Source organism: Callithrix jacchus, chromosome 14 (genome assembly GCF_049354715.1).
Source record: "Callithrix jacchus isolate 240 chromosome 14, calJac240_pri, whole genome shotgun sequence".
NCBI lineage: Eukaryota > Metazoa > Chordata > Mammalia > Primates > Cebidae > Callithrix > Callithrix jacchus.
Genome location: NC_133515.1, coordinates 11,314,975 through 11,339,702, shown reverse-complemented (window position 1 = coordinate 11,339,702; position 24,728 = coordinate 11,314,975). Strand labels below are relative to the sequence as shown.

Below are 24,728 nucleotides of genomic sequence, written 5' to 3'. Positions count from 1 at the left end.
ATCTCTGGGACACATTTAAAGTAGTGTGTAGAGGGAAATTTATAGCACTCAATGCCCACAAGAGAAAGTAGAAAATATCTAAAATCCACACCCTAACATCATAATTAAAAGAACTAAAGAAGCAAGAGCAAACAAATTCAAAACCTAACAAAAAAGAAGAAATCAAGAAATAACTAAGTTCAGAGCAGAACTGAAGGAGATAGAGACATGAAAAACTCTTCAAAAAAATCAATGAATCCAGGAGCTGGTTTTTTAAAAAAAATCAACAAAATAGACCACTAGCAAGACTAATGAAGAAAAAAAGAGAGAAGAATCAAATAGATGCAATAAAAAATGATAAAGGGGATATCACCACCGATCCCACAGAAATACAAACTGCCATCAGAGAATACTATGCACACCGCTATGCAAATAAACTAGAAAATCTAGAAAAAATGAATAAATTCCTGGACACATACACCCTCCCAAGACCGAACCAGGAAGAGGTCAAATCCCTGAATAGACCAGTAAGAAGTTCTGAAATCGAGGCAATAATTAATAGCCTACCAACCCAAAAACAGCCCAGGACCAGATGAGTCACAGCAGAATTCTACCAGAGGTACAAAGAGGAGCTGGTACCATTCCTTCTGAAACTATTCCAAACAACAGAAAAAGAGGGAATCCTCCTTAACTCATTTTATGGGGCCAGCATCATCCTGCTACCAAAACCTGGCAGAGACCCAGCAAAAAAAGAAAATTTCAGGCCAATATCCCTGATGAACATCGATGCAAAAATCCTCAATAAAATACTGGCAAAAATGGTGAAACCCTGTCTCTACTAAAAATACAAAAAATTAGTTGGGTATGGTGGCACGTGCCTGTAATCCCAGCTACTCAGGAGGCTGAGGCAGGAGAATTGCCTGAACCCAGGAGGCGGAGATTGCAGTGAGCCGAGATCGTGCCATTGCACTCCAGCCTGGGTAACAAGAGTGAAACTCCGTCTCAAAAAAAAAAAAGAAAAAAATACTGGCAAAAAAAAATCCAGCAGCACATCAAAATGCTTATTCACCATGATTAAGTCGGCTTCACCCTGGGGATACAAAGCTGGTTCAACACATGCAAATCAATAAACATAATCCATCACATAAACAGAACCAATGACAAAAATCACAATTATCTCAATAGACACAGAAAAGGCCTTCAACAAAATTCACAGCCCTTCATGCTAAAAACTCTCAATAAAATAGATATTGATGGAATGTAGCCCAAAATAAATAAGAGCTATTTATGACAAGCCCACAGCCAATTTCATACTGAATGGGCAAAAACTGGTTTGAAAACCAGCACAAGACAAGGATGCCCTCTCTTACCACTCCTATTTAACGTAGTATTGGAAGTTCTGGCCAGGGCAATCAGGCAAGAGAAAGAAACAAAGGGTATTCATTTAGGAAAAGAGTACGTCAAATTGTCTGTTTGCAGATGACATGATTGTATATTTAGAAAATCCCATCATCTCAGCCCAAAATCTCCTTAAGCTGATAAGCAATTCAGCAAACTCTCAGGATACAAAATCAATGTGCCAAAAATCACAAGCATTCCTATATACCAATAACAGACAGAGCCAAATCATGAGTGAACTCCCATTCACAATTGCTACAAAGAGAATAAAATACCTGGGAATACAACTTATAAGGGATGTGAAGGAACTCTTCAAAGAGAACTTCAAACCACTGCTCATGAAAATGACAGGACACAAGCAAATAGAAAAACATTTCATGCTCATGGATAGGAAGAATCAATATCATGAAAATGGCCATACTGCCCAAAGCAATTTATAGATTCAGTGCTATCCCTATCAAGCTACCATAAACTTTCTTCACAGAACTGGAAAAAAACTGTGGAATCATGTACCCCAAAACCTAAAATGCAATAAAAAGTAAAAGAACAACAACAACAAAAAAGCTCATCATTACTGGTCATTAGAGAAATGCAAATCAAAGCCACATTGAGATACCATCTCACACCAGTTAGAATGGCGATCATTAAAAAGTCAGGAAACAACAAATGCTGGAGAGGATGTGGAGAAATAGAAATGCTTTTACACTGTTGGTGGGAGTGTAGATTAGTTCAACCATTGTGGAAGACAGTGTGGTGATTCCTCAAGGATCTAGAACCAGCAATACCATTTGACCCAGCAATCCCATTCCTGGGTATATACCCAAAGAATTATAAATCATTCTAATATAAAGACACATGCACATGTATGTTTACTGTGGCACTGTTCACAATAACAAAGACTTGGAACCAACCCAAATGCCCATCAATGATAGACCGGATAAAGAAAATGTGGCACATATACACTATGGAACACTATACAGCCGTAAAAAAGAATGAGTTCATGTCCTTTGCAGGGACATGGATGAAGCTAGAAACCATCATTCTCAGCAAACTAACATAAGAACAGAAAACCAAACACCTCATGTTCTCACTCATAAATGGGAGTTGAACAATGAGAACACATGGACACAGGGAAGGGAACATAATACTCAGGGACCTGTTGGGGGGTTGGGGGGGATTAGAAGAAATGTAGCTGACAGGTTGATGGGTGTGGCAAACCAACATGGCACGTGTATACCTATGTAACAAAGCTGTACATTTTGCACATGTATCCCAGAACTTAAAGTATAATATAAATAAATGAATAAACATAACAACAGGTGTTAGTGAGAAGATGGAGACATTAGAACTCTTGTGCACCACTGGTGGTAATATAAAACGAGGTAGCTGTTTTGGGAAACAGTACGGAGGTTCATTAAAAGTAGAACTATCTTATGATTCAGCAATCGCACTTATAGATATTTACCCAAAATAATTCAAGACAGGATCTCAAAGAGGTATTTACACTCAAACATTTATTGCAGTAGTATTCACAATAATTATAAGGCAGAAACAACCTAAACATCCATCAACGATGAGTAGAAAATGTGGGCCCGATGCAGTGACTCATGTCTGTCATCCAAGCACTTTGAGAGGCTGAAGTCAGAGAATTGCTTGAGCTCAGGAGTTTGAAATCAGCCTGGGCAACATAGTGAGACCTCATCTCTACAAAAAATAAAAAAAAAACAGGTATGGTGGGTTGCCTTTAGTACCAGCTACTCAGGAGGCTGAGGAGGGAAGATCACTTGAACCCAGGCTACCCAGTCTGCAGTGAGCCATGATGGTGCCACTGCACTCCAGCCTGGGCAAGAGAGTGAGACCCTGATTAAAAAATAAAAAAGGAAATGTGATATATACATGTGTGGACTCAGAAGGCTAATCAGAAACTCAAAAGAATGCAACTATTTGTATCTCACCTATCTGTGACCTGGAAGCCCCCTCCCTCCTTCAAGTCTTTCTGCCTTTGCTTCAAGTTGTTCTGCCTTTCCAGACCGAACCAATGTACTTCTTACTTACATTGATTAATGTCTATGTCTCCCTAAAATGTGTAAAACCACGTGCCCCAACCACATTGGGCACATGTCATCAGGACTTCTTGAGGCTGTGTCATGGGAGCGTCCTCAACCTTGGCAAAATAAACTTTCTATATTAACTGAGACCTGTCTCAGATTTTGATTCTGATGGCACAAGATATTTTCCTTTCACACATGCGATGGAATATTATTCACCCTTTAAAAATAATAACCTCCTGTCATATGCTACAACATGGATGAATTTTGAACATCATGCTAAATAAGGTAAGCCACTCACAGAATGACAAATAGTATCTAATTCCACATATGAGTGGTATGTTGTTATCTAAATAGTCAAACTCATAGAAACAGAAAGTAGAATGGTGGCTGCCAGGGGCTGGGGGAGGGCAAATGTGAGTTGCTGTTCAATGGATAAAGAGTTTCAGTTATGCAAGGTACAATTCTAGAGATTTGCTATGAGCAATTTTCTTATAGTTAACAATGCTGTACTGTACACTTAAACACTTAAGAGGATAGATCTCATGTTACATTTTTTTTACCTTTTTTTAAATGGACAAAAGACATTAACAGGCATTTTATAAAAGATTTCAAACTGAGCAACAAACATATGTAAAATGATCGGCCATATTAGTCATTAGGTAAACACAAATTAAGATAACAATGAGATACCATTGCTCATCCACCAGATTTGATGTGGGGGGAAGTGCTGTGGATGGACCAAAAAAACTTAACAAAAAATCTGTGTTGATGAGAATGTAGAGCTGTAACAGTAAGTAACTCTCACACTCTGACAGTGGCAGTATAAATTGGTACAATCATTTTGAAAATGTTTTATTTTCAAGTATATATATTTCAATATATATATATATATATAAACGTATTCCTACCTATATCTTTACTACCTGGCATGTCTCTGCAAAATAAATCCCTATATCTCTCCAGAAAGACACTCTCTCTAGCTTTTCAAAGTTTTTTTTTTTTTTTTTTTTTTGGTTGTGTGTTGTTATTTTATTCAGAGGGAAAAGTTAAAACAAAAGAATGTGGAAACAAAACACAAGTAGAATGTGAATACGAATACAAATCCACATATCCCAGATTCTCTAACAAAGACTAAAACCAAATGCTAACTTTATTTCTTTAGAACAGATATCGATTTATGAAAAAATCAAGAAGCTAATATAGTCATGTGTCACTTAACAGTGAGGATATGTTCTGAGAATTGGTCACTAGGTGATTTTGTCATTGCATAAGCATTATACAGAGTGCTTACACAAACCTAGATGGTATAGCCTAATGCCCCCAGGCTACAAAATTGGTCAGCATGTTCCAGTACTGAATACTGTAGGAAATTAGAACACAATAATAAGTGTTTTTGTATTTACAAATACCTAAGCATAAAAAGGTACAGTAAAAATACAGTATAAAAGATAACTGATACATCCATATAGGGCACTTATCATGAATGTTATTAAAACAAGTTTGCACTCTGCAGAAAAGCAGGAAATCCATGGAGAGTTATCTTCCAAAATCTGAGTTTAGGAGCCTGTTAAATATTCAGGGGTAAACGGGCAAAACAAGCAACACTGGCTGTCATTGATGAAGCATTTACTATGTTCTGGCACAAATTGTGTGATGAGGTTTGAAGAGTGATTATTGATCACCCTCTTAAATCCCCTTTGAGTGTGGAGGTAATTTGGAAAATAAAACAAGAATCAAAAACCTTAATGGAGGTAAAGCCCATGGGAAATTTTGACCAAATAGGATTCCTTTTAGATTCTACAACTGAACCTACTTCCTTAGTCACAGGCAGGGTGGGGAGACATCCCACCTGCTGAAGGGACAGGGCAGCTCAGGCAAGACGGAAGAGAAGGGTGAACAGACCATTCAGAAAAGAACAGCCTTGCAGGAGCTGAGAAAATCATGTTAAGCTTGCCTTTCGAAACTTATCCATCAGAGGGGTCACTTCTCCCATGAGGAGGCAGGAGTAACAAAACGGCCAAAAGCCTGCAATATTCCTCCACAGTTTTCCTTTCCAGGGCTTGGACCAGAGTTTTGGTCACCTAGAACAAGGGGCATGGCCAAGGTGGTATTTGTCCACGTGGCTTCGGCCAGATTGTTTCAGCTTAAATGCAAATAACTTGATTCTGCTACTAGATGTACTGGCTGCGATGCCCTCCTGACATAGCAAAGTGTAAGAAGCTCATTGTCCTTGCAGAGAAGAATGGACGTCAGAAGGAATTGGTGCTAATCTCACCTCCACCATTTACTCAGTTTTCTCCTCTAATACGATGTAATAACAATCCCTACCTTGTGTCTAGATAACGAAATACAGTCAGCCCTTCATATCTATGGGTTCCCAACCAACCACAGACTGAAAATTTTGGAAGAAGAAGAAGAAGGAAAAAAAAAAGTCTGGACGCAGTCGTTCACACCTCCAAAAGTAATCCAGCAATTTTGGAGGCTGAGACAGGAGGATCACCTGAGCCTGGGAAGTTGAGGCTGCAGTGAGCTGTGACTGCGCCACTGCACTCCAGCCTGGGTAGACAGAGCAAGACCCTTCCTCAGAAAAATAAAAAAAATGATAAAAGATAATTGCATCTGTACTGAACATATGCAGGCTTTTTTCCTTGTTCTATTCCCTAACAATATAGTAAACAATTTATGTAATATTTACATTGTATTAGGCATTGTATAAGCAATTTAGAGATTAAAGGAGAATGTGCATGGGTTATATGCGAATGCTGCACCAGTTTTTATAAAGGAGTTGAGCATCTCTGGATTTTGGTATCCACGGGGATCCTGGAACCAATACCCCTCGGATACCAAGGGACGACACTGTATAGCGTTTGCTCCCTGCCACGCACTGTTCTAAGCCTCTTCAAATATTAATCGTTTAATCGTCCCATCCATCACCTTACAAGGTAGACATTATCTTTGTCAGCTAACGAAGGAAATGGGCCGTGAGAGGTTAAGTGGCTTGGCAGGTCCCACAGTTAACAGAGGTTAACTGTTGAGCGGAGGCGCCTTTTGAGCTGGGATTTGAACGCCCAACCTCTGGCTGCGCAACCTGTGTCATCCTGCAGGAAACGAAGCCATCCCGGAACCTGGCGCGCGAGGAAGACTCCACAGGATGCGCGGCGTGTGCGCGGAACCTGGTCTTCTACGAGCCTGGACTTCCGAGCGTGGCGCGCGGCTGCCGTGATTTTCCGGGACTCGCGCCGGGGACTGCGCCCGGGAATCCTGCGGGGGTGGGAAGGGGTCTCGGGCTCCGCGCCTCCGCCGCAGCGGGGCGCTGCCGGGCTCCCCGGCGCTGGCGCTGCTGGCCGCCCCCGCGGCTGGGCTTGCCGCTTGCAAGATGTCCGTGCGCCGCGGCCGGCGGCCGGCGCGGCCCGGTACCCGCCTCTCCTGGCTGCTGTGCTGCAGCGCCCTGCTGTCCCCGGCCGCGGGCTACGTGATCGTGAGCTCCGTGTCCTGGGCCGTCACCAACGAGGTGGACGAGGAGCTGGACAGCGCCTCCACCGAGGAGGCTATGCCCGCGCTGCTGGAGGACTCGGGCAGCATCTGGCAGCAGAGCTTCCCCGCCTCCGCTCACAAAGAGGACGCGCACCTGCGGCCCCGGACGGGCGCCGGGCGCGCCAGGCCGCCCCCTCCTCCGCCCGGGATGTTCTCCTACCGGCGTGAGGGCGGCCAGGCGGGCGGTGCCCTCCCGGCCCCGAGGCTGCGAGCAGCCACCGCCCGCTCCCTGGCCCACGCCAGCGCCTGGGGCTGCCTGGCCACCGTGTCCGCCCACGAGAAGGTAAGCGCCCGGCGGCGAGCGCGAGGGGGTTTGGCATTCAGGCGGCTGCAGGGGAACGGGGACGTGCTCGCGACCGCTCGGGACTGGGATCCGGGTCCACCAGACGTGCCCCGGGCGCTGGATGGGATCCTCGACACTGTACATAATAGTAGGCGATGGTGCCTCCTAGAGCTGGCGAAGTCGGGGGAGGGTCGGAGAGGGACGCAGACAACCAGGCTTCCTGCCAGTAGGGTTGGGTACCGAATTTCCGCCTAGAGAGGGCCAGGCAGAGAGACGGACGCCTAATCAGTGTCTGACCGAGACCTGAACCAAAGCAGCCAGAGCCGCCTTTGGAATCTCAGAGTAGGCGGGGACAGCCCTTCCCTGCGCAGGGCACAGACCCATAGACCCGAACACCCCATCACCTCCTGACCTGGAGCTGAAGTGGAGACGAAGACAGAGACAGCATCAGGGCTTCGTTGGAAATCTGCATTTAAGAAAATGGAGTTCAAGACTTTTTTCTGGAAAGGAGGTTTATTATGCAAAGTGGGTAAAGGCTGGAATGAGCTATCCGCTGCACTTTTTATCTTCAGTTCGCAAATGCTTTACTCACCTGTTAGACGTGATTCCACGTAGAATAACATGGACAAGTAATGCACATGTAACTTCCATGCCTCCAGAAAGCTTTTAGGGATGTTAAGAGAGATAAAAGAGCTACAGGGCAGTAATGTGAACTCCTATTTACTTCCTACAAAAACAGAATTCGTATTTTATAAAATGCATAGGACGTTGGCCAGGTTCTTGCCCCAGCTCTGGGTCTCACCAAGGCTGTGGCCGAGTCACTGGCTTCTCCACTTTGCTTTCCTCATCTGTAAAATTAGGTGGTTAACCAGGCAGTTTTTAAGGTCCTTTTTTTTTTTTTTTTTGCTTAAAAACTACCTAAATGGCAACTTTATTTCTATTTTGGCAATGGTCTTAACCTCTTCAGTGTCAAATGCAGATCCAGTTGAATATTCTCAGCACCCAAATGATTTTTCACAGCTGTATTTTGCACTCCTAAGACACATCTTAAAAAGACAAAGGTTAAAGATGATACTAATCTTGGTTGAAAATACAATCTTTTTAAGAAATTGAAAGTCTAGTACCAATGTATTGGAGATATTTTGACTTTCAATATTCCTTCTCTTAGTTTTGTTAGGAGTTCCTCTTTCTAATCCGTATTGACATTTAATCTAAACAATAAATTCAGAAAACATTTACCATGTACTGCCATGTATGCAGAGCATGACTCTGGGCAGCTATGTCAAGCTGAAAAATGGGATACATGAACTAAGTTATATTACCATTTTGGAAGATTCCTTAACATTTCCTGTTCCTAAAACAATGAAGCCCCGCCTTTTATAATTCTACACACCATTATCAAGCAACCCTTCAAGGACAAAGATAACTCCTGGATTCTGAGCCAAATAACGACAAGGTGCACTTTGTTAGGAATAAAATCATGGAAAATTGGGATGTTTGACTGGCAGGATTTGGGAAAACCTAAGCACTAAATATTTTTGTTGGCCAGGTGCAGTGACTCACACCTGTAATCCCAACAATTTAGGAGGCCGAGGAGGACAGATCATTTGAGGTCAGGAGTTCAAGACTAGCCTGGCCAACATGGTGAAACCTTGTCTCTACTAAAAACACAAAAATTAACCAGGTGTGGTGGCATACACCTGTACTCCCACCACCTGGGGTGGCTGAGGCACAAGAGTTGCTTAACCCAGGAGGCAGAGGCTGCAGTGAGCCAAAATTGTGCCACTGAATGCCAGCTTGGGCAACAGAGTGAGACTCTGTCTCAAAAAATAATAATACTAATAAATAAATGTTTTTGTTTATATCTGCAATCACAGAAACATGATATACCACCTGTCTTAGTCCTATTGCTATAAACAAATACCTGAGGCTGGGTAATTTATGAAGAAAAGAAGTGTATTTGGCTCACAGTTCTGCAGGCTGTTCAGAAAGCATGGCGCAGCATCTGCTTCTGGGGAGGCCTCAGGCTACTTCCATGCATGGTGGAAGGTGAAGAAGAGCCAGTGTGTGCAGAGATCACATGGCGAGAGAGAGAGCAAGAGAGAAGGGAAGGTGCCAGGCTCTTTTTATTTTTATTTATTCCCAGGCTGGAGTGCAATGGTGCAATCAGAGCTCACTGCTGCCTCAGACTCCTGGGCTCAAGCAACCCTCCTTCCTCAGCCTTCCAAGTAACTGGGACTATAGGTGTGTGCCACCATGCCAAGCTAATATTAAAAAAAAAATTTTGTAGAGGTGGAGGTCTCACCATCGTGCCCAGGCTGATCTTGAACTGTTGGTCTCAAGGGATCCTCCTGCCTTGGCCTCCCACAGTGCTGGGATTACAGGCTGAACCTCCACACCCAGCTGGCACCAGGCTTTTTTAAACAACCATCTCTCAGGGGAACTCTCAAGGAACCTAACAGAGGGACAATTCATTCATTACCTCAAGGAGGGCACCAAGCCATTCATGAGTGATCCACTCCCATGACCCAGACACTTCCCACTGGGCCTCCCCTCCAACACTGGGGACCAGATTTTAACATGAGGTTTGGAGGGAAAGATATCCAAACTATAGTACCACCCTTCTCCCACCCTACTGGGTGATCATGAAGAAAAATTGGTATATCTTGTTTTTGTGACTTCCTTTATACAAAAATCGTTAACAAATCAATTTCTCGTAACTTGCTGAGTCATACAATGAAATATTATTCATGACAATTTTAAAAATGCAGCTAATAAATGAGAAAGTGATGTAGCCCTAAAAGAAACAATAAAAGAAAATTACTGAAGTCCAAAGAGAAGGCAAGACATTAAAGACTTAAATTTCCTCCCTAAAGTTGCTAAAAACATGGGAGAGGCAGCCAACCTTGGGAGTTAAGGCAGTGGGACTGGAACGGGCAACTTGTGGGAAAGGCTTAGCACCACCCCCCATAAATGTCATTATTCCTCCCCCAACATGAAATTTTAAAAGTGTGTATATATTTGCCATGCACAGGCAGCTTCAAGAAGAATCCTTTCACCACCCCTTCCAAACAGAATGGGGCAGACTGGGGACCACCTTACCTTGATTTACTACTTATCAAAGCCACTGTGATGCCATGATCCCCCTCATCCCTGGTGCCGTATTTCCTAGCCAGAGGCACAAGCTAAGCTCCCAAATCAAGTCAAGCCACAACTCTGCACTGAAAAAGCCTTTTTTGGTGTTTGTTAGATCCAAGGACTGCCATTTGGGAACTGCCTGCCTATCAGTGATGGCCCCGTCAACAATAGCACTGGGATTCCTTTCTTCTACATGACAGCCAAGGACCCTGTGGTGGCCGATCTGATGAAGAACCCCATGGCCTCGCTGATGCTGCCGGAATCAGAAGGAGAGTTCTGCAGGTAGACAAGGGTTTGCCCTCACTCACATGGGTCCTGGGAAATTTTTGACAGAGAGTTGGGCCTAGGTTTCTTTCTGGGTCAGATGACTTTAACAGACCTCTAAGATACACATCGATGTTCACTCTTGAAATCAGATCAATTAGAATTCCACCACTCATCAAGCAGTGTGATTTGTAGCGAATTAACCTCTAGGAGCCTCAGTTTCTTCATCTGTAAAATGGGAATAATAATCGTTGCCTCCGAGGGTTATTCCGGGTGTTGGAAATAGGTGCAAAATGCTTTGTGCAACACTGGCAGGACTCCAGACAACTCCTGTTATTATGGAGAAGGGCTAGAGTGGGAGTGAGGATCAGTAAAGGAAGAGCCAGTAGTTCATCTCCCCAGCACAGAGTCATGCAGCACAGAGTCTATTTACTGTCTTTCCAATTTATTTCTATCCTGCCCCCAGAGATACGTGCAATAAAGAGCCAGCATTTTTTAATACATCTTTTCAAAAACTCTCTGAAAGAAAACGTTTCTAAAGACATTTAAGCACTAACAGAACAGTGATCCAGGCCCCTTTGTCTGAATTCAAAATGCAAAGCCTGAACGCGTATCCTCCCAGGGAGATGTCTGCACAGAGCTGGTATGGGGGCTGCATGTGAGATCCCCTTACCCTTCCCAGAGGAGCAGCAAATGCCCCAGGGTGGCCTGGGGTGAGCCGTTTAACCTCCAGGACCTAAGTCACTCCACCTAAATGTAGTGATGCTTTAGAAAATCAACAGGCCACAGCAGGGCTTGGTGGCTCACACCTGTAATCCCAGCACTTTGGGAGGCTGAGGCAGGGGGATCACGAGGTCAGGAGTTCTAGATCAGCCTGGCCAATATGGTGAACCCCATTTCTACTTAAAATACAAAAATGGTGGCAGGTGTCCCCAGCTACTTGGGAGGCTGAGGCAGGAGAATCTCTTGAACCTGGGAGGCCGAGGTTGCAGTGAGCTGAGATTGTCTTTGTATTCCATCCTGGGCAATAGAGTGAGACTCTGTCTCAAAAAAAGAAAAAAAAAAAAAGAAAATCAAGAGGACTCATCCCTCCTCTGAAATTCTCTTATTCTTTATGCACAGCACAGAAAACATAATAGCCAAACAATGCATTAGTTCTTACAGAGGCTAATCAAAGCAACTACACAAGCAAGATGCTGCCTGGATAAGCCATTGTTTCCCTTGAGCCATGATAGACCATGTGGAGATACTTCAGCTGACTCTGTTCCCCACCAGGTTATAGCAAGAAGCCAGAAAAAGAAATGTTTCCTTTCTCATGGAATATTCTCCCTGTTCTTGGTCAGTCGAGCTTGCTGTTACTAGAAGCCTATTTCTAGGATTCTGTTTTTTTGGTTTTTTTTGAGACAGAGTTTCACTCTTGTTTCCCAGCCTGGTGTGCAGTGGCATGATCTTGGCTCACTGCAACCTTGAACCTCTACCTCCCAGGTTCAAGCAATTCTCCCTGCCTTAGCCTACCAAGTATCTAGGATTACAGGCACCTGCCACCAGCCCTGGCTAATTTTTATATTTTCAGTAGAGATGGGGTTTTGCCATGTTGGCCAAGCTGGTCTTGAACTCCTGACCTCAGGTGATCCACACACCTCTGCCTTCCAATCCAGGATACCTTTCTAAGCTTCTTAGGCTTTCCTCATTCAGGTATCCTGAAAGCAGTCGTGCTGAAGCATGTGGCTCCCAGAACCCAGAGCACAGCCACTCTGGGGACAGGCAGCAGAATAGATGCCTGGAACAAAGCTGCGGCAGCGCTCCAGCTTGGGGAGGATTTGTCAACTGGCAACCCAAGGCAGACGGTAGCAGGAGCTGGAGCTAGGAGCAGTGAGAAATCTGACTTAGGAGAGGTCCTCACAGGGGAGAGGGTCTCAGGGTGACTTCCTTCAGCCCCCGGGGAAGACTTGCCTGCATGGTCTAGAGCCACCTATGTGGACCGTCTTCATGCCAGGCCACATGTGGGACGCGCAAACACCTGTGCAGCCCGCCAACTAACTGGGTGAGGCAGTTCATGGCTGGAGGTGAGCACCCCGGGGCCAAGGGCATCTTAGCACACCTGTTACTCTGTCCTGGGAGAGGAAGGAAGAGACACACTCATGGGTACCCCTTAGTTTATATCTTCATGTAAAGCTGTTTCTCAGAACTGCTGCACCCCAGACAGTGGTTAAGCTTCTGAAGTATTGAAATATGATGTAAATAAATGCCTATAAAACCAAGGTTTGCCTTAGTAAGCCTCATACTTCAATGCAAAGGTTACCCAGCAATGGGGCTTTTGCTGTCACCCTAGGGTCTACGACTTCCCATAATCGGCATAAGCCCAGACGTGACTCACCTGTGTGAGATTCGCATTCCAGGTGGAGCATTACATTTTAGGTTTTACCTTCAGAATTTTGGTAATGTTGAACACAGAGACTTAACAAGTCAAAGCCATGCAGCCTGCATTGAAAAAGAGAATCCAGAGCCTCGAATAAACAAGCCAAGCAGGGGGCTCCTAGGGCCATCGAGGCATCTGGTAGAAGTGTCCGCAGCTACCCAAAAACCTGGGGGAGTTTTGAAGGACAGCCCAGCAAGGTACCAGCAGGGGCACCCCTCCTGCCTGCCCCCAGGCCTGAAGAGGTCACCAGCAAAGGCAGAGTTCATCGTCAGGTGCTTCAGAGCTTCACAGTTTGAATCTCCCACAGAAGGGAGGAGATTCAAAAAAGTGTCCATGTCTTAAGATGATAATGAAAGGTCAAGGCCACCTGATCCTCTCAGCTTCAGAAGGCATCTCATACTCAGAAGAGTGAAAACTGCCTTCCATCCTGTGCATGGAAAACTTGCAACAGCATTTTTAACCATCCCACGTGGTGCCTTCTGGGGGCTCCTATTCCTCTGCTGGTCTGTGCCATGGGGATAGTGTGAGTTATCCCTGTTTCATCCCAAGGGGGAAGACGAAGCCAGAAGTAGGCTTTACTGGACCATAAAACAAGTCCTGACAGGGAGGAAGTCAGGAGGCCACGGACTCTGAGGAAGGAAAGGGGATGCCTTCACAGTCATTTCCTACAGCCCACTGGGCATCTCTGGGAGAGGGGGCATTTCAGCGGGAAGCCTGCCTCTGTGTTCATCAGGTTAGCCCCATTTACTGAAGACTTTCACTGGCATGGGCTGGTGAGTGCCACCTCTACCAAGGACACAGCCCAGGAGCAAGTAGCCTCCAACAACTGGGGCAAGAACTACTTAGGCTTAGGGAGGGAGGAAAGCAAGTCCGAGACTATTGAGAGGGCGGGCTACTTTCAGAGCTGTCTTTGGTGCCAAACAATTGTATCTGTAATGTGTACGCATTTAATAAGCAGAAACATAAATGGAAAAATCGATTATACATAGATAATAGGTAGATAATTGATAGATGATAGATACATAGATAGATTATAGATAGGTAGATAAGAGACAGATGGATGATGGATGGATGAATAGATAGGTAGATGGATGAATTGGATGAATAGATAGATGATAAATGGTTGATGGATGAATAGATAGATGAATAGGTAGATAGACAATGGATGATGAATAGATAGATGATAAATGGATGATGGATGAATAGATAGATGAATAGGTAGATAATGGATGATGAATAGATAGATGACGAATGGATGGATGAATAGATACATAGATGATGGATGGATGGACAGATGAATAGATGGATGGATGGATAGATAGAAGCGTTTACACATTTCAACTGTTCTCTATTCAAAAGAGCAAATATTGGCCAGGCGGGTGGCTCACACCTGTTATCCCAGCACTTTGGGAGGCTGAGGCAGGTGGATCACAAGGTCAGGAATTCAAGACCAGCCTGACCAAGATGGTGAAACCCTGTCTCTACTAAAAACACAAAAATTAGCTTGCCATGGTGGCGGGCACCTGTAGTCCCAGCTACTTGGGAGGCTGAGGCAGGGAATTGCTTGAAACTAGGAGGCAGAGGTTGCAGTGAGCTGAGATCACGCCATTGCACTCCTGGCTGGGCAACAAGAGCAAAACTCCGTCTCGAAAAAAAAAAGAGCAAATATTACAGTTGCCCCTAATTTGTCTCCACAATCCACTCTTCATCACCTTGAATTCATCCTCAATCCAGCAGCTGGGATTCTCTCTTAAAATCCACATCAGATCCTGAGGAAAAGCAGCAGAATCCTTAATATGGCCTAGGAGGTCCTTCATAGCCAGGCACCTGCTTCCCTCTAAGAATAGATAATGGTGTCTGCCTCCTAACTGATTGACTTAATATTTGATTTATACCTAGTTGTATCAAATTAAAAGTATTAACCTGATAGCTTGTTGTAGTCAAAGCTGACATATGTTCTTTGGAATGGAGCTAAGAAAATGCTTTTCCATTAGTAATCCCTGCATGTAGGTTGGCAAGTCATGTCACTCAAAAGTGATATTTAGATCCATTAACAGGCCTGTGTCTTAAAGAAAGTTAGATCCAAGTTGAAATAGGTGAAGGACATTGAGTATCCACAGCCTCAAGAGTCTCAGGAAATTTAATGAAGAAAATGTCCATCAGGGCCAGGCGGGGTGGCTCATACCTATAATCCCAGCACTTTGGAAAGCTGGGTCAAGAGATTGATCACGAGGTCAAGAGATTGAGACCTTCCTGGCCAACATGGTAAAACCTTTCTCTACTAAAAGTACAAAAATTAGCTGAGTGTGGTGGTGTGCACCTATAACCCCAGCTATTCAGGAGGCTGAGGCAGGAGAATCGCTTGAACCTGGGAGTCGAAGGTTGGTTGCAGTGAGCCAAGATCGCGCCTCTGCACTCCAGCCTGGTGACAGAGTGAGACTCTGTCTCAAAGAAAAAAAAAACCAGCAGATGTAATTTCCTTAACCACAGCCATGAGAAGGCAATATCTTAAGAATGATGAAAGGAATGAATATCTCTTCATATTTTACAGCTTTCTAGGGACATTTAAGAGTTTTTAAATGAATCTGTCGAGTCCAGCCTGGGCTATTTCATCCCACCTAGTTAGGGATTTTTTCCAGATCTTTTCGTTTCCCTGATCCGCAGGTCCCCGGACTTTCCCTAAAATGTCACAGTGAAGTTCCTAGATTTAATTGAACTCATTTGTCCTGACTCCCAGCCCAGGGCATAATGATTAGGTGTTATCCCAGGGCATAATAATTGGGCACATTTGCTTTGCCATTCTTTTTGGAGGGGATAATTTGGAAGATGAATCTGACTGGATGATAAGTAGAATGTGACTTTCAGCTGGAAAAGTACTAGGTCGGTGATTTCTGTGGGACAAAGTTGCTGGGCTAGAATGAAATACCCTGCAAGTTCAGCACATCACTTTTCTCACTGGTATGACATAGAGGGGAGGGGAAGATATCCGAGGGCCCTCTGGCTCCATGGTTGACTGGAGGTAGGATACTCCAAGAATGGTGGAGACAGAATAGGTAAGCACAGCCATCGGGGGCTGATATCTATTTTGTATATAGATTTCTACATAGATTGTTATAAAGTGTGAACTCCTGCAAATTTAGAGTAGAAGAGTGACTTTCAACTGCTAGAAGGGCAAGGATGAGAGGGACACATTATTACCTGGACAGCTTTGTCCCTCCCCCAGGACCCCTTAGGGGAAGCAGCTCCCAAGTGATGCTAACATCACTCTAAGATAATGAGGACATTAAGCAGGTCTTATATGCATTTCCTGGGTTTCTAGTAAAGGCCTATTAAGAAATGTGATTTAGGGCTGGGTGCGGTGGCTCACGCCTGTAATCCCAGCACTTTGGGAGGCCGAGGCGGGCAGATCACAAGGTCAAGAGATCGACACCATTCTGAGCAACATGCTGAAATCCCATCTCTACTAAAAATACAAAAATTAGCTGGGCATGGTGGCACACGCCTGTATCCCAGCTGCTCGGGAGGCTGAGGCAGGAGAATTGCTTGAACCCGGGAGGCAGAGGTTGCAGTGAGCCAAGGTCACACCACTGCACTCCAGCGTGGCACCTGGTGACAAAGGAAGACTCTGTCTCCAAAAAAAAATAAATAAATAAAATAAATGTGATTTAGGCCCAGGATGGCTTATGTCATTTGTAAATGGAGTCAAGATTAGAGTCTGACAGAAAGACAAATCCTGAATGATCTCACTTACATGTGAAATCTAGCGAAGTCAACTGATAGAAGCAGACAAGGCTTTTCGCCCAGGGACCAGGCGAAAGGGGTAATGGGGAAATGATGATTACAGGGTGCCGAATTTCAGTTAGAAGACAAACATGTTCTGGGGATCTAATGTATAGCACGGGTTGGATGTGTGAGTTAATGTGATTTGTATATACATCAAATTGTCAGATTGCAGATGTTGAATCTTTTCAATCTTTATTTGACAATTAAATATTTTTAAAATGTTAAAAGATTCGTGTAAAAAAACAAGAAAGGAAGGTGGCTTTTCCACTTGTCAGACATTATACCCAACAAGCCAGAGCCTACAAACATGTCTTGCCTAATAATTGTTAGTTTATTTAAAGTCTGTTTTATTCAATTATTCTGTTTACTCCTGGGTGCTGTGATGCCTTCATTTAATTAATGAGATGAATTAGGGGAGGGAATCTATTTCCCAGCTCAGGTTAAAATGGCAAATGGAGAATAAGAGTCTAGTTTAAAAGAGTCACTGGCAATCAGTAACCCCCTCTCCTCTTCATTTCCCTCTCCCTTAGTGACGTAAGCATGGACAGGTGCCGCTTAATTTATGCTCAACCAAGAAACCCACTTTATGAAAATTCAATAAATACTGATTGACAAAAAAAGGCTGCCCAAAAATGTCTCTTTCCCTGTGGATCTTTCCAATATTTTGGAAGATATTTCCAAAAATATCTTCCCTTACAGAGCATGCAGCCTTGAACAGCATGGGTTAGAGGTCTGCACCTTCTTAGTGAATCAGAGCAGTGAGCCCTTGGGACCAGGGAGGACTCATCCTTGGGGTGATATTTTCCCTGATCATATTGGATCAATTTTCATTTGAAAATCAGGATGTAAATGAAACCCAAAAAGGTTTATCAGATGCTTTTCCTGAAATAAAAACATTCCTTTTAAAAAAAAAAACAATTTTATTATACAACAGTTTGTGTGGTTTAAACAATTTCTTTTCATAGAGTACATTTTCACATTACAGTGGGAAAAATAACAATTTATCACTTAGAGTTTTATATTTGTGGACAGATTGTTTTAGAGCAAGTAAAACATCTTTGAGAATTAAGTCTCAGTTTAGAATTTATAATATTTTGATACATCTCCAAGGGGGCCTAATCTTTAAATGGAACTTCTCTATATTCAGAAGCTCTCCAAGCTTTTCTTCCTATGATTTAGAAATTCATGATATGAGAGATCAGCATTTGCTAATTTTAAAGTTTCCCTAGTCTAGCTGGTGTCTACTGATGAGAGAGGGAAGTTTTCTAAAATTAAACACTGTCTAATTTTCTTCAGTTTTTCTTCATGAATTAACAGTATTTCCTTCTGTCCATTATTTCCAAGGCAAATAGAAGAGAAATTTGATCATGTGATAGTAACAAAGCTGGATTCTCTTTAAAAGATTATTAAATTAAAAGGCAAAAGCTCATATTATGTTGTTTTACTGTGAGTCTTGTGAGAATCTGGGAGGCAACCCCACCAGACTGCAGACCTCAGTCTGACAATTTCTTGGACATAATTCTTCTAAAACCTTTTCCTCAAAGATTAAATTCTGTGCCGGGCACAGTGGCTCACACCTGTAATCCCAGCTATTTGGGAGGCCAAAGCAGGCAAATTACTTGAGGTCAGGAGTTCAAGACCCACCTGGCCAACATGGTGAAACCAATCTCTAATAAAAATGCAATAAAATCAGCTGGACATGGTGGTGTGCACTGGTAGTCCCAGCTACTTGGGAGGCCGAGGCAGGAGAATTGCTTGAACCCAGGAGGTGGAAGTTGCAGTGAGCCAAGAGTGGGCCACTGCACTCCAGCCTGGGTGACAGAGTGACACATTGTCTTAAAAAAAAAAAAGATTAAATTCTGGAAATAACCACATGATTGAGAGATATCTGTTCAATGGACTTCTCTTATTTCCTCCTTATTGTGAGGTGAATGGCACAAGAAAGCAGAGGCAAAGAGGCAGACACCAGTTTCCCTTTCCTTCAATAACATGGGCAGATGTCCCTCAACTGCATAAATGCCTGGGTTTAAAGTATTGTATCAAGAAGGTCAGAGCTTCCACAGCACGGCAGCGGCTTTGCAGATGCCCATATCATGACAGTTGAACAGCACAGCCCAGCAAAGCTGAAAGTGCCGAAAGGCCTGCTTTGACAGCTTTCTGTGATGTACCCCCTTGAACACAGTCAACAACAACTTGTCCAAGACCCCCGTGACTATGGAGAGGGAAGGCTGCAACCAGAAGTAAGAGTTCAAATAAGCAACTGGGGGCAGGCCCAGGAGCAAAACACTGTCAGCCCTTTCACTAGTCCAGTGGAGAGGCACCGCCTTGGAACCAGAATGGTGGCTTGGTGTCAGGTGAATGTGCTAAACTCCACCTGGAGTAGGATGGTCCCGAGGAAATGCCAAGGTGTAAGCAGGTGTGACCACTGGAGTTCAGAGAAGCGGAGCTCGGCCTCCCTGGGCACCAAAGAGCCACCTCGTTCCTGAGGGCTCCTGAAAACGTTCCTATTGATATTTTGAACAAATGCTACTTTCATAGGTAGCCTGGTTTGATGATCAAGAAAGGAGAGTACTTTTTCCTCTTCCTCCAAAGGTTCTTAATGAAAGGTGGCCATGGGTCACACCCCCTCTTATTCCCAAGGAATAAGGTGTCCCTGCCTCACCATGACCAGTGACTCTTAGCAGAGCCCTTTGATTGGCCAGGCCTTGGTGTGGTTTTGCAAACTGAAAAGATTCCAGTTTGCAGAGGAATCTAGTTTCTGAGGGGAGTGCCATACTGTGGAAGGGACTGAAACCCAATGGGCCACGATGAGACCTAGAATGGAAACCTCTCAGAAACCAGGATTCCTCAGAATGACTTGCTGGTGAGGGCGCATATTGAAGATGCAAATCAGCACTGAGGAATCACACATCAGAGAGGGACTGCTCACACTGGAGCAGCTGGGGTGGCGTGCCGGGACACAGACGAAATTCCTACCCCGTCTCATAGGCAGCCCTCTATGCTGCAGACACATCAGCAGGAAGAGGAGCTGTTTCTGTGAAACAGAGGAACTGAGGGGAGGGTGTCAGCAGGAGGGCTGGTTTGCCTTTATGTCATGGGTTCGAGATAAACCCTTCGTGCAAACAACTAAATTAGTGTGCACCAAGTTTAATTGTTTCTTATTTATGAAAAGTAAAAAGAGATTCTGGAAATGCAAATGCCACTCCTCCCCCAGCCTCCATCTTTTTAACTATACTTCTAGGAAGAAAATGTCGAATGATAGATGAAAACCTCAACCTAATTCCAAAAGAAATCGCAGGCCCTGAGATTTGTTCCCCTAGAGCTGGATTTAGAAAGCACTCTGTTCATTTAGTCATTTTTAGATGGGCTGGATCAAGCAAACACACAGTGGTCACCTGCTTGCAGCTGCTGGCTTGCTAAGAGCCAAGATTTGTCTCTGTCTGGAGTCTGTGTCCACCTGAGACAGAATGTGCATTTCAAAGCCCAGGGCTGACCTAATCGGATATAGAAAGTGAATCCAATTTCTCTTCACTGAATCTTGTTCATTCCTTTTGAAAGGAACATATAAGTCTAAATAATTCCTCTCTGTTCTGATTCATGTCACCTCTTCTCCTTTGCTGTGCATTTCTGTATTCCTAGAGCTAATGTTAACCTGAGTTATTTATTTTTTTATTTTACTTTATTTTTTTGAGACAGAGACTCACTCTGTCACCCAGGATAGAGTGCAGTGGTGTGATCTTGGCTCACTGCAACCTCCGCCTCCCAGGTTCAAGCGATTCTTCTGCCTCAGCCTTCTGAGTAGTGGGCCTACAGGCAGGCAACACCATGCCTAGCCAATTTTATATTTTTAGTACAGATGGGATTTCACCATGTAGGCCAAGCTGGTCTTGATCTACTGGGCCTCAAGTGATCCGCCCACCTTGGTCTCCCAAAGTGCTGGGATTACAGGCATGCACCACCATGTTTGGCCCTGAGTAGTTTTTAAAAGATCTGTCTGCCAGGGGCAGTGACTCACGCCTGTAAGCCTGGCACTTTGGGAGGCCGAGGTGGGCAGATCATGGGGTCAAGAGATTGAGACTATCCTGGCCAACATGGTGAAACCCTGTCTCTACTAAAAATACAAAAATTACCTGGGCTTGGTGGTTCGCACCTGTAGTCCCAGCTACTTGGGAGACTGAGGCAGGAGAATTGTTTGAACCTGGGAGGCAGAGGTTGCAGCGAGCCAAGATCACGCCACTGCACTCCAGCCTGGGGCCTGGCAATGGAGCATGACTGTCTCAAAAAAAAAAAAAAAAAATTAGCCAGGTGTAGTGGTGCACACCTATAGTCCCATACTCAGGAGCTGAAGTGGAAAGATCCATTGAGCCTAGGTTGTCAACGCTGCAGTGAGCTGCGATTGTGCCACTACACTCCAGCTTGGGTGACCCTGTCTCAAAGGAAATAAATTGCAGACACTGTCTCAAAAGAAATAAAAAATAAAAATAAATAAAAGAGCTGTCTAAGAAAAGTCAGAGAACTTTGCAAAGAAAAAGTTTGATGAGCCAGTGTTCAAATATTCTTTCACCTTCCTGTCTTTTGTGAAGTCATATCTCATAGTAACCTGCAGTCACTTCTCTCTCCCTAATTTTATTTCAACGTTGTTAAGGTTTGTCTCTGTGGTTCCTGTCCATTACATGAATTCACTAATGACTATAGTTCCTCTGTCATTACACTACCCTTTTCCTCCATATTCTGGCCACCTGTCCCCATCCAGCTTATCAACCATTTTAGTTCTTTGTTAGCCGTGACTCCATCTTAAGCAGAAATGATATAAATAAGTGATGAGGATATGACACCCATAAATATACATCCTCCAAAAAGCTTTTGGGGCTTTTAAGATGGACATAAGAGTTTTATTGCAGGACTTTTAGCACCTAGCGATCTTTAAACTACTTTCTATCTCTATGGATTTGCCTATTCTGGACATTATATAAATGGAATTATATAATATATGACTTTCTATGGCTGACTTCTTCCATTTAGCATAATGTTTTCAAGGTTCATCATATTGTAGCACATGTCTATAATTCATTCCTTTTTATGGCTAATATTCTATTGTGTGAATTTACTACATTTTATTTATTCATTTTTATTTATTGATTCATCATCAGTTGGTGAACATTTGTCTCCATGTTTTGGCTCTCATAAGTAATGCTGCTATCAGCATTCATGGACAAGTTTTTGTGCAGATATATGATTTCACTTCACTTTGGTATATACCTAGGAGTGGAATGGCTTGGTCTTATGGTAACTGTGTTTAACTTTTTGGAGAACTACACAGCTGTTTTCCTAAATATATGAGGGTTGTGATTTCCCTGTGTCCTCATCAACACTTACTATTGTCCATCTTTTTTATCATAGCTGTCCTAGTGGGTGTGAAGTAGTACCTTGACGTGGTTTTGATTTGCATTTCCCTCATGACTAATGATGGTGAGCATCCTTTTGTGTGCTTATTGGCCATTTGTATGTCTCCTTTAGGGAACTGTCTATTTAAGCCCTTTACCCATTTTTAAATTTGGTTATCTCTTTATTGTTGAGTTATAAGAGTTCTTTCTATCTTCTAGATATGAAAATGTATATATGACGTTTTAGATATATGACTTGCAAATATTGTGCTTATGTGTCTTTGTCTAATTTTCTCTTCTTTTGTCTTGGAAGAAGCAGGAAAACTGCTGAGGATTCCATACTGACATTCCAATTGCCCATGCTGTCTGTCAGTGTCCTTCCTCTCCTATAGGCTGGGCTTTTGCCACCAGAGAAGCAAATAATTAAAGTAACATTCCTGAGATGATAAAGAAGTGTACCCAAGTTATCTAGTGTGTAGAAATGGCAAGAAAGTGTATAAACATGAAAAAAGATTTCAATTAATTGAAAGGAATTTGGGAAAAGCTGTCACTCCAAACGTATAAAGACAAGGTAGAGAGATGCTAAGAATAAATTCAGTTCAACATGAATTAAGCATACCATGTACAAGACAATGTGTTAAAGACTGTGATGAAAATAAGACATTTCTCCTTCAAATGAGATTTATTGGGCACTTACTATAGGCCAGGCGTGCATAGGCATGAACACCTAAAGGCACAGGCTCTTCTTGCCTCCCTGCTTATTTGTCACCATCATTTGAATCAAGACAGCAAGCTCCAACACATGACCACATACACGAAGTCCCCTGACGGTTAATACCAAGGCTCTCCACAATACAGGAGCTGAGTAGGGTCCCACAGCATGACTGCTGTTTCCCCCACCGTGATGTCCTCAAACCCCATCTGCATGTCTGTCCATCCATCTACCCATCATCTCCAGCTCAGCCTGCCCAACCTGACCTGGACTTCAAAAATAAGATACTAAGCTCCTCCTTAGTGTATTCTTCCCTTCTTTACCTCTTTCTTCTCATCTTAAGACTGTATCTCAGTTTTCTAGTCCTAGTGATCACTGATTTATTCCCAAGGATTTCATTTTCTTCCTCTCTTGTGACTCAGCCTCCTGGGACTGCTCAGTCCAAGGCTCCTCCCTCTGAAAATCCCATATCCTTTCCTGGTTTTCTAGGACAGCCTTGCTGATCTTGGTTTGTTTGAAGCCACTTCCTTCCTGCTTGTTTGTCCCTGAGGTCTCTGCAGCATGGACAGAGCTAAGGCACGCTGGGGCTGCTGGCCAATGTGACTCTTGAAGCAGCAGAGCTTCCTCTATAAAATGAGATGAGACTCCAGGGTGCTTAGAAGTATTTATGGCCTAAAAGGGCCCTGGCCATCCACTCCTGCCTTTCACCATTCAGACTAGGAGGCTGAGGGGCTGAGAACAGCAAGACAGGAAAATGGACGGTACAGTAGTGAGTCTGTGACCACACCCTGCTCTCTGCTGCATGGTCTCCACAGACAGCTCCAATCCTGGCTCAGCCTCCCTTTCCCTCTGGCCTCTGCTCTCCCTATAGCCACCTTCTTTCCTTGTAAATGAATCATGCATTCAAATGGTAGGCAGGCCCCTTTTAAAATGCATTGCTTGTGGAGCATCTCTAACAAGATGTATAGCAGGCTTCTGGAAAGGATGATTGAATATGCCATGCAGGGAGGGCATCACTCCATAGCATATGTCACATATTAAACTAGGGGGCAGCCCCTGGATCTGCTGTGATACAGAAAGAGGAAAAAGGCAGAGCACCCCCTGAGGTTCCTTTGGTCTATGGAGGCCTCTACGAGGGGTCATGGGTCTATTCCTGACATCTGCCATCCAGGCTGAAGCACAGTGACCCAGGGCTGAGCAGCGAGCCTGCCCAGGACAGGTCCTGGCAGTGTCTGCGGAAATGGCAGAGGGAACTCAGAAGGCATCTGAGAAGTGGTTTCAGGGTGGCCTCCAATCAGGTCAGCACTGCAGCAAGACCCTCAGCAGGCAGAGAGCTGCCAGGGCACCCCGCTTCGGTCCTAGAGGTTCATCTGATCCTGAAGATGAGCCAAGAGGGCCATGGGGTGACCTTGAAGCCCCCAGTCTCAGCCCAGCTGCTAGCTCAGGGCCTGGGAGCAGATCTGAGGCCAGCCTGACTCTGTCAGGCTTGATTCTGGGACCATATGGTGGGCTGTGGTATGACTAAACCCTGCTCTGGAGCGGCCTGAGCCCAGGAGAGCCACCTGATTCTCTTGAAAATACCAATTCTGGGCTCCAGCAGTCTCTGAAAATAAGGGCCTTGGGATCTGCACTTTCAAGGAACAGCCAGGGTACTCTTGATACACGGTTAAATAGGACAATTAAAATGTGAGAGGAAAGGGCTTCTGATTTGAGGCTCACCAGTTGGAGTCCTAAGCCCTCCGATTAATATCTGCCTGGCTTTGAGCAACTTAATTTGTCTGAT

At 44.1% G+C, this 24,728-nt stretch overlaps 1 protein-coding gene across 2 annotated transcripts in view; it reads left to right on the top strand.

Annotated features, from left to right (window-relative positions):
* Positions 1-6,795: 6,795 nt before the first annotated feature.
* CREG2 (cellular repressor of E1A stimulated genes 2) overlaps positions 6,796-24,728 on the top strand; it is a 40,796-nt gene continuing 22,863 nt past the window's right edge. For both annotated transcript variants that reach the window (XM_035271782.3, XM_035271781.3), the window contains exons 1-2: positions 6,796-7,245; positions 10,496-10,665. In XM_035271782.3, coding sequence (XP_035127673.1) covers positions 6,805-7,245; positions 10,496-10,665 — 611 coding nt within the window. In that variant the 5' untranslated portion in view covers positions 6,796-6,804. The remainder of the gene's footprint in view (positions 7,246-10,495; positions 10,666-24,728) is intronic.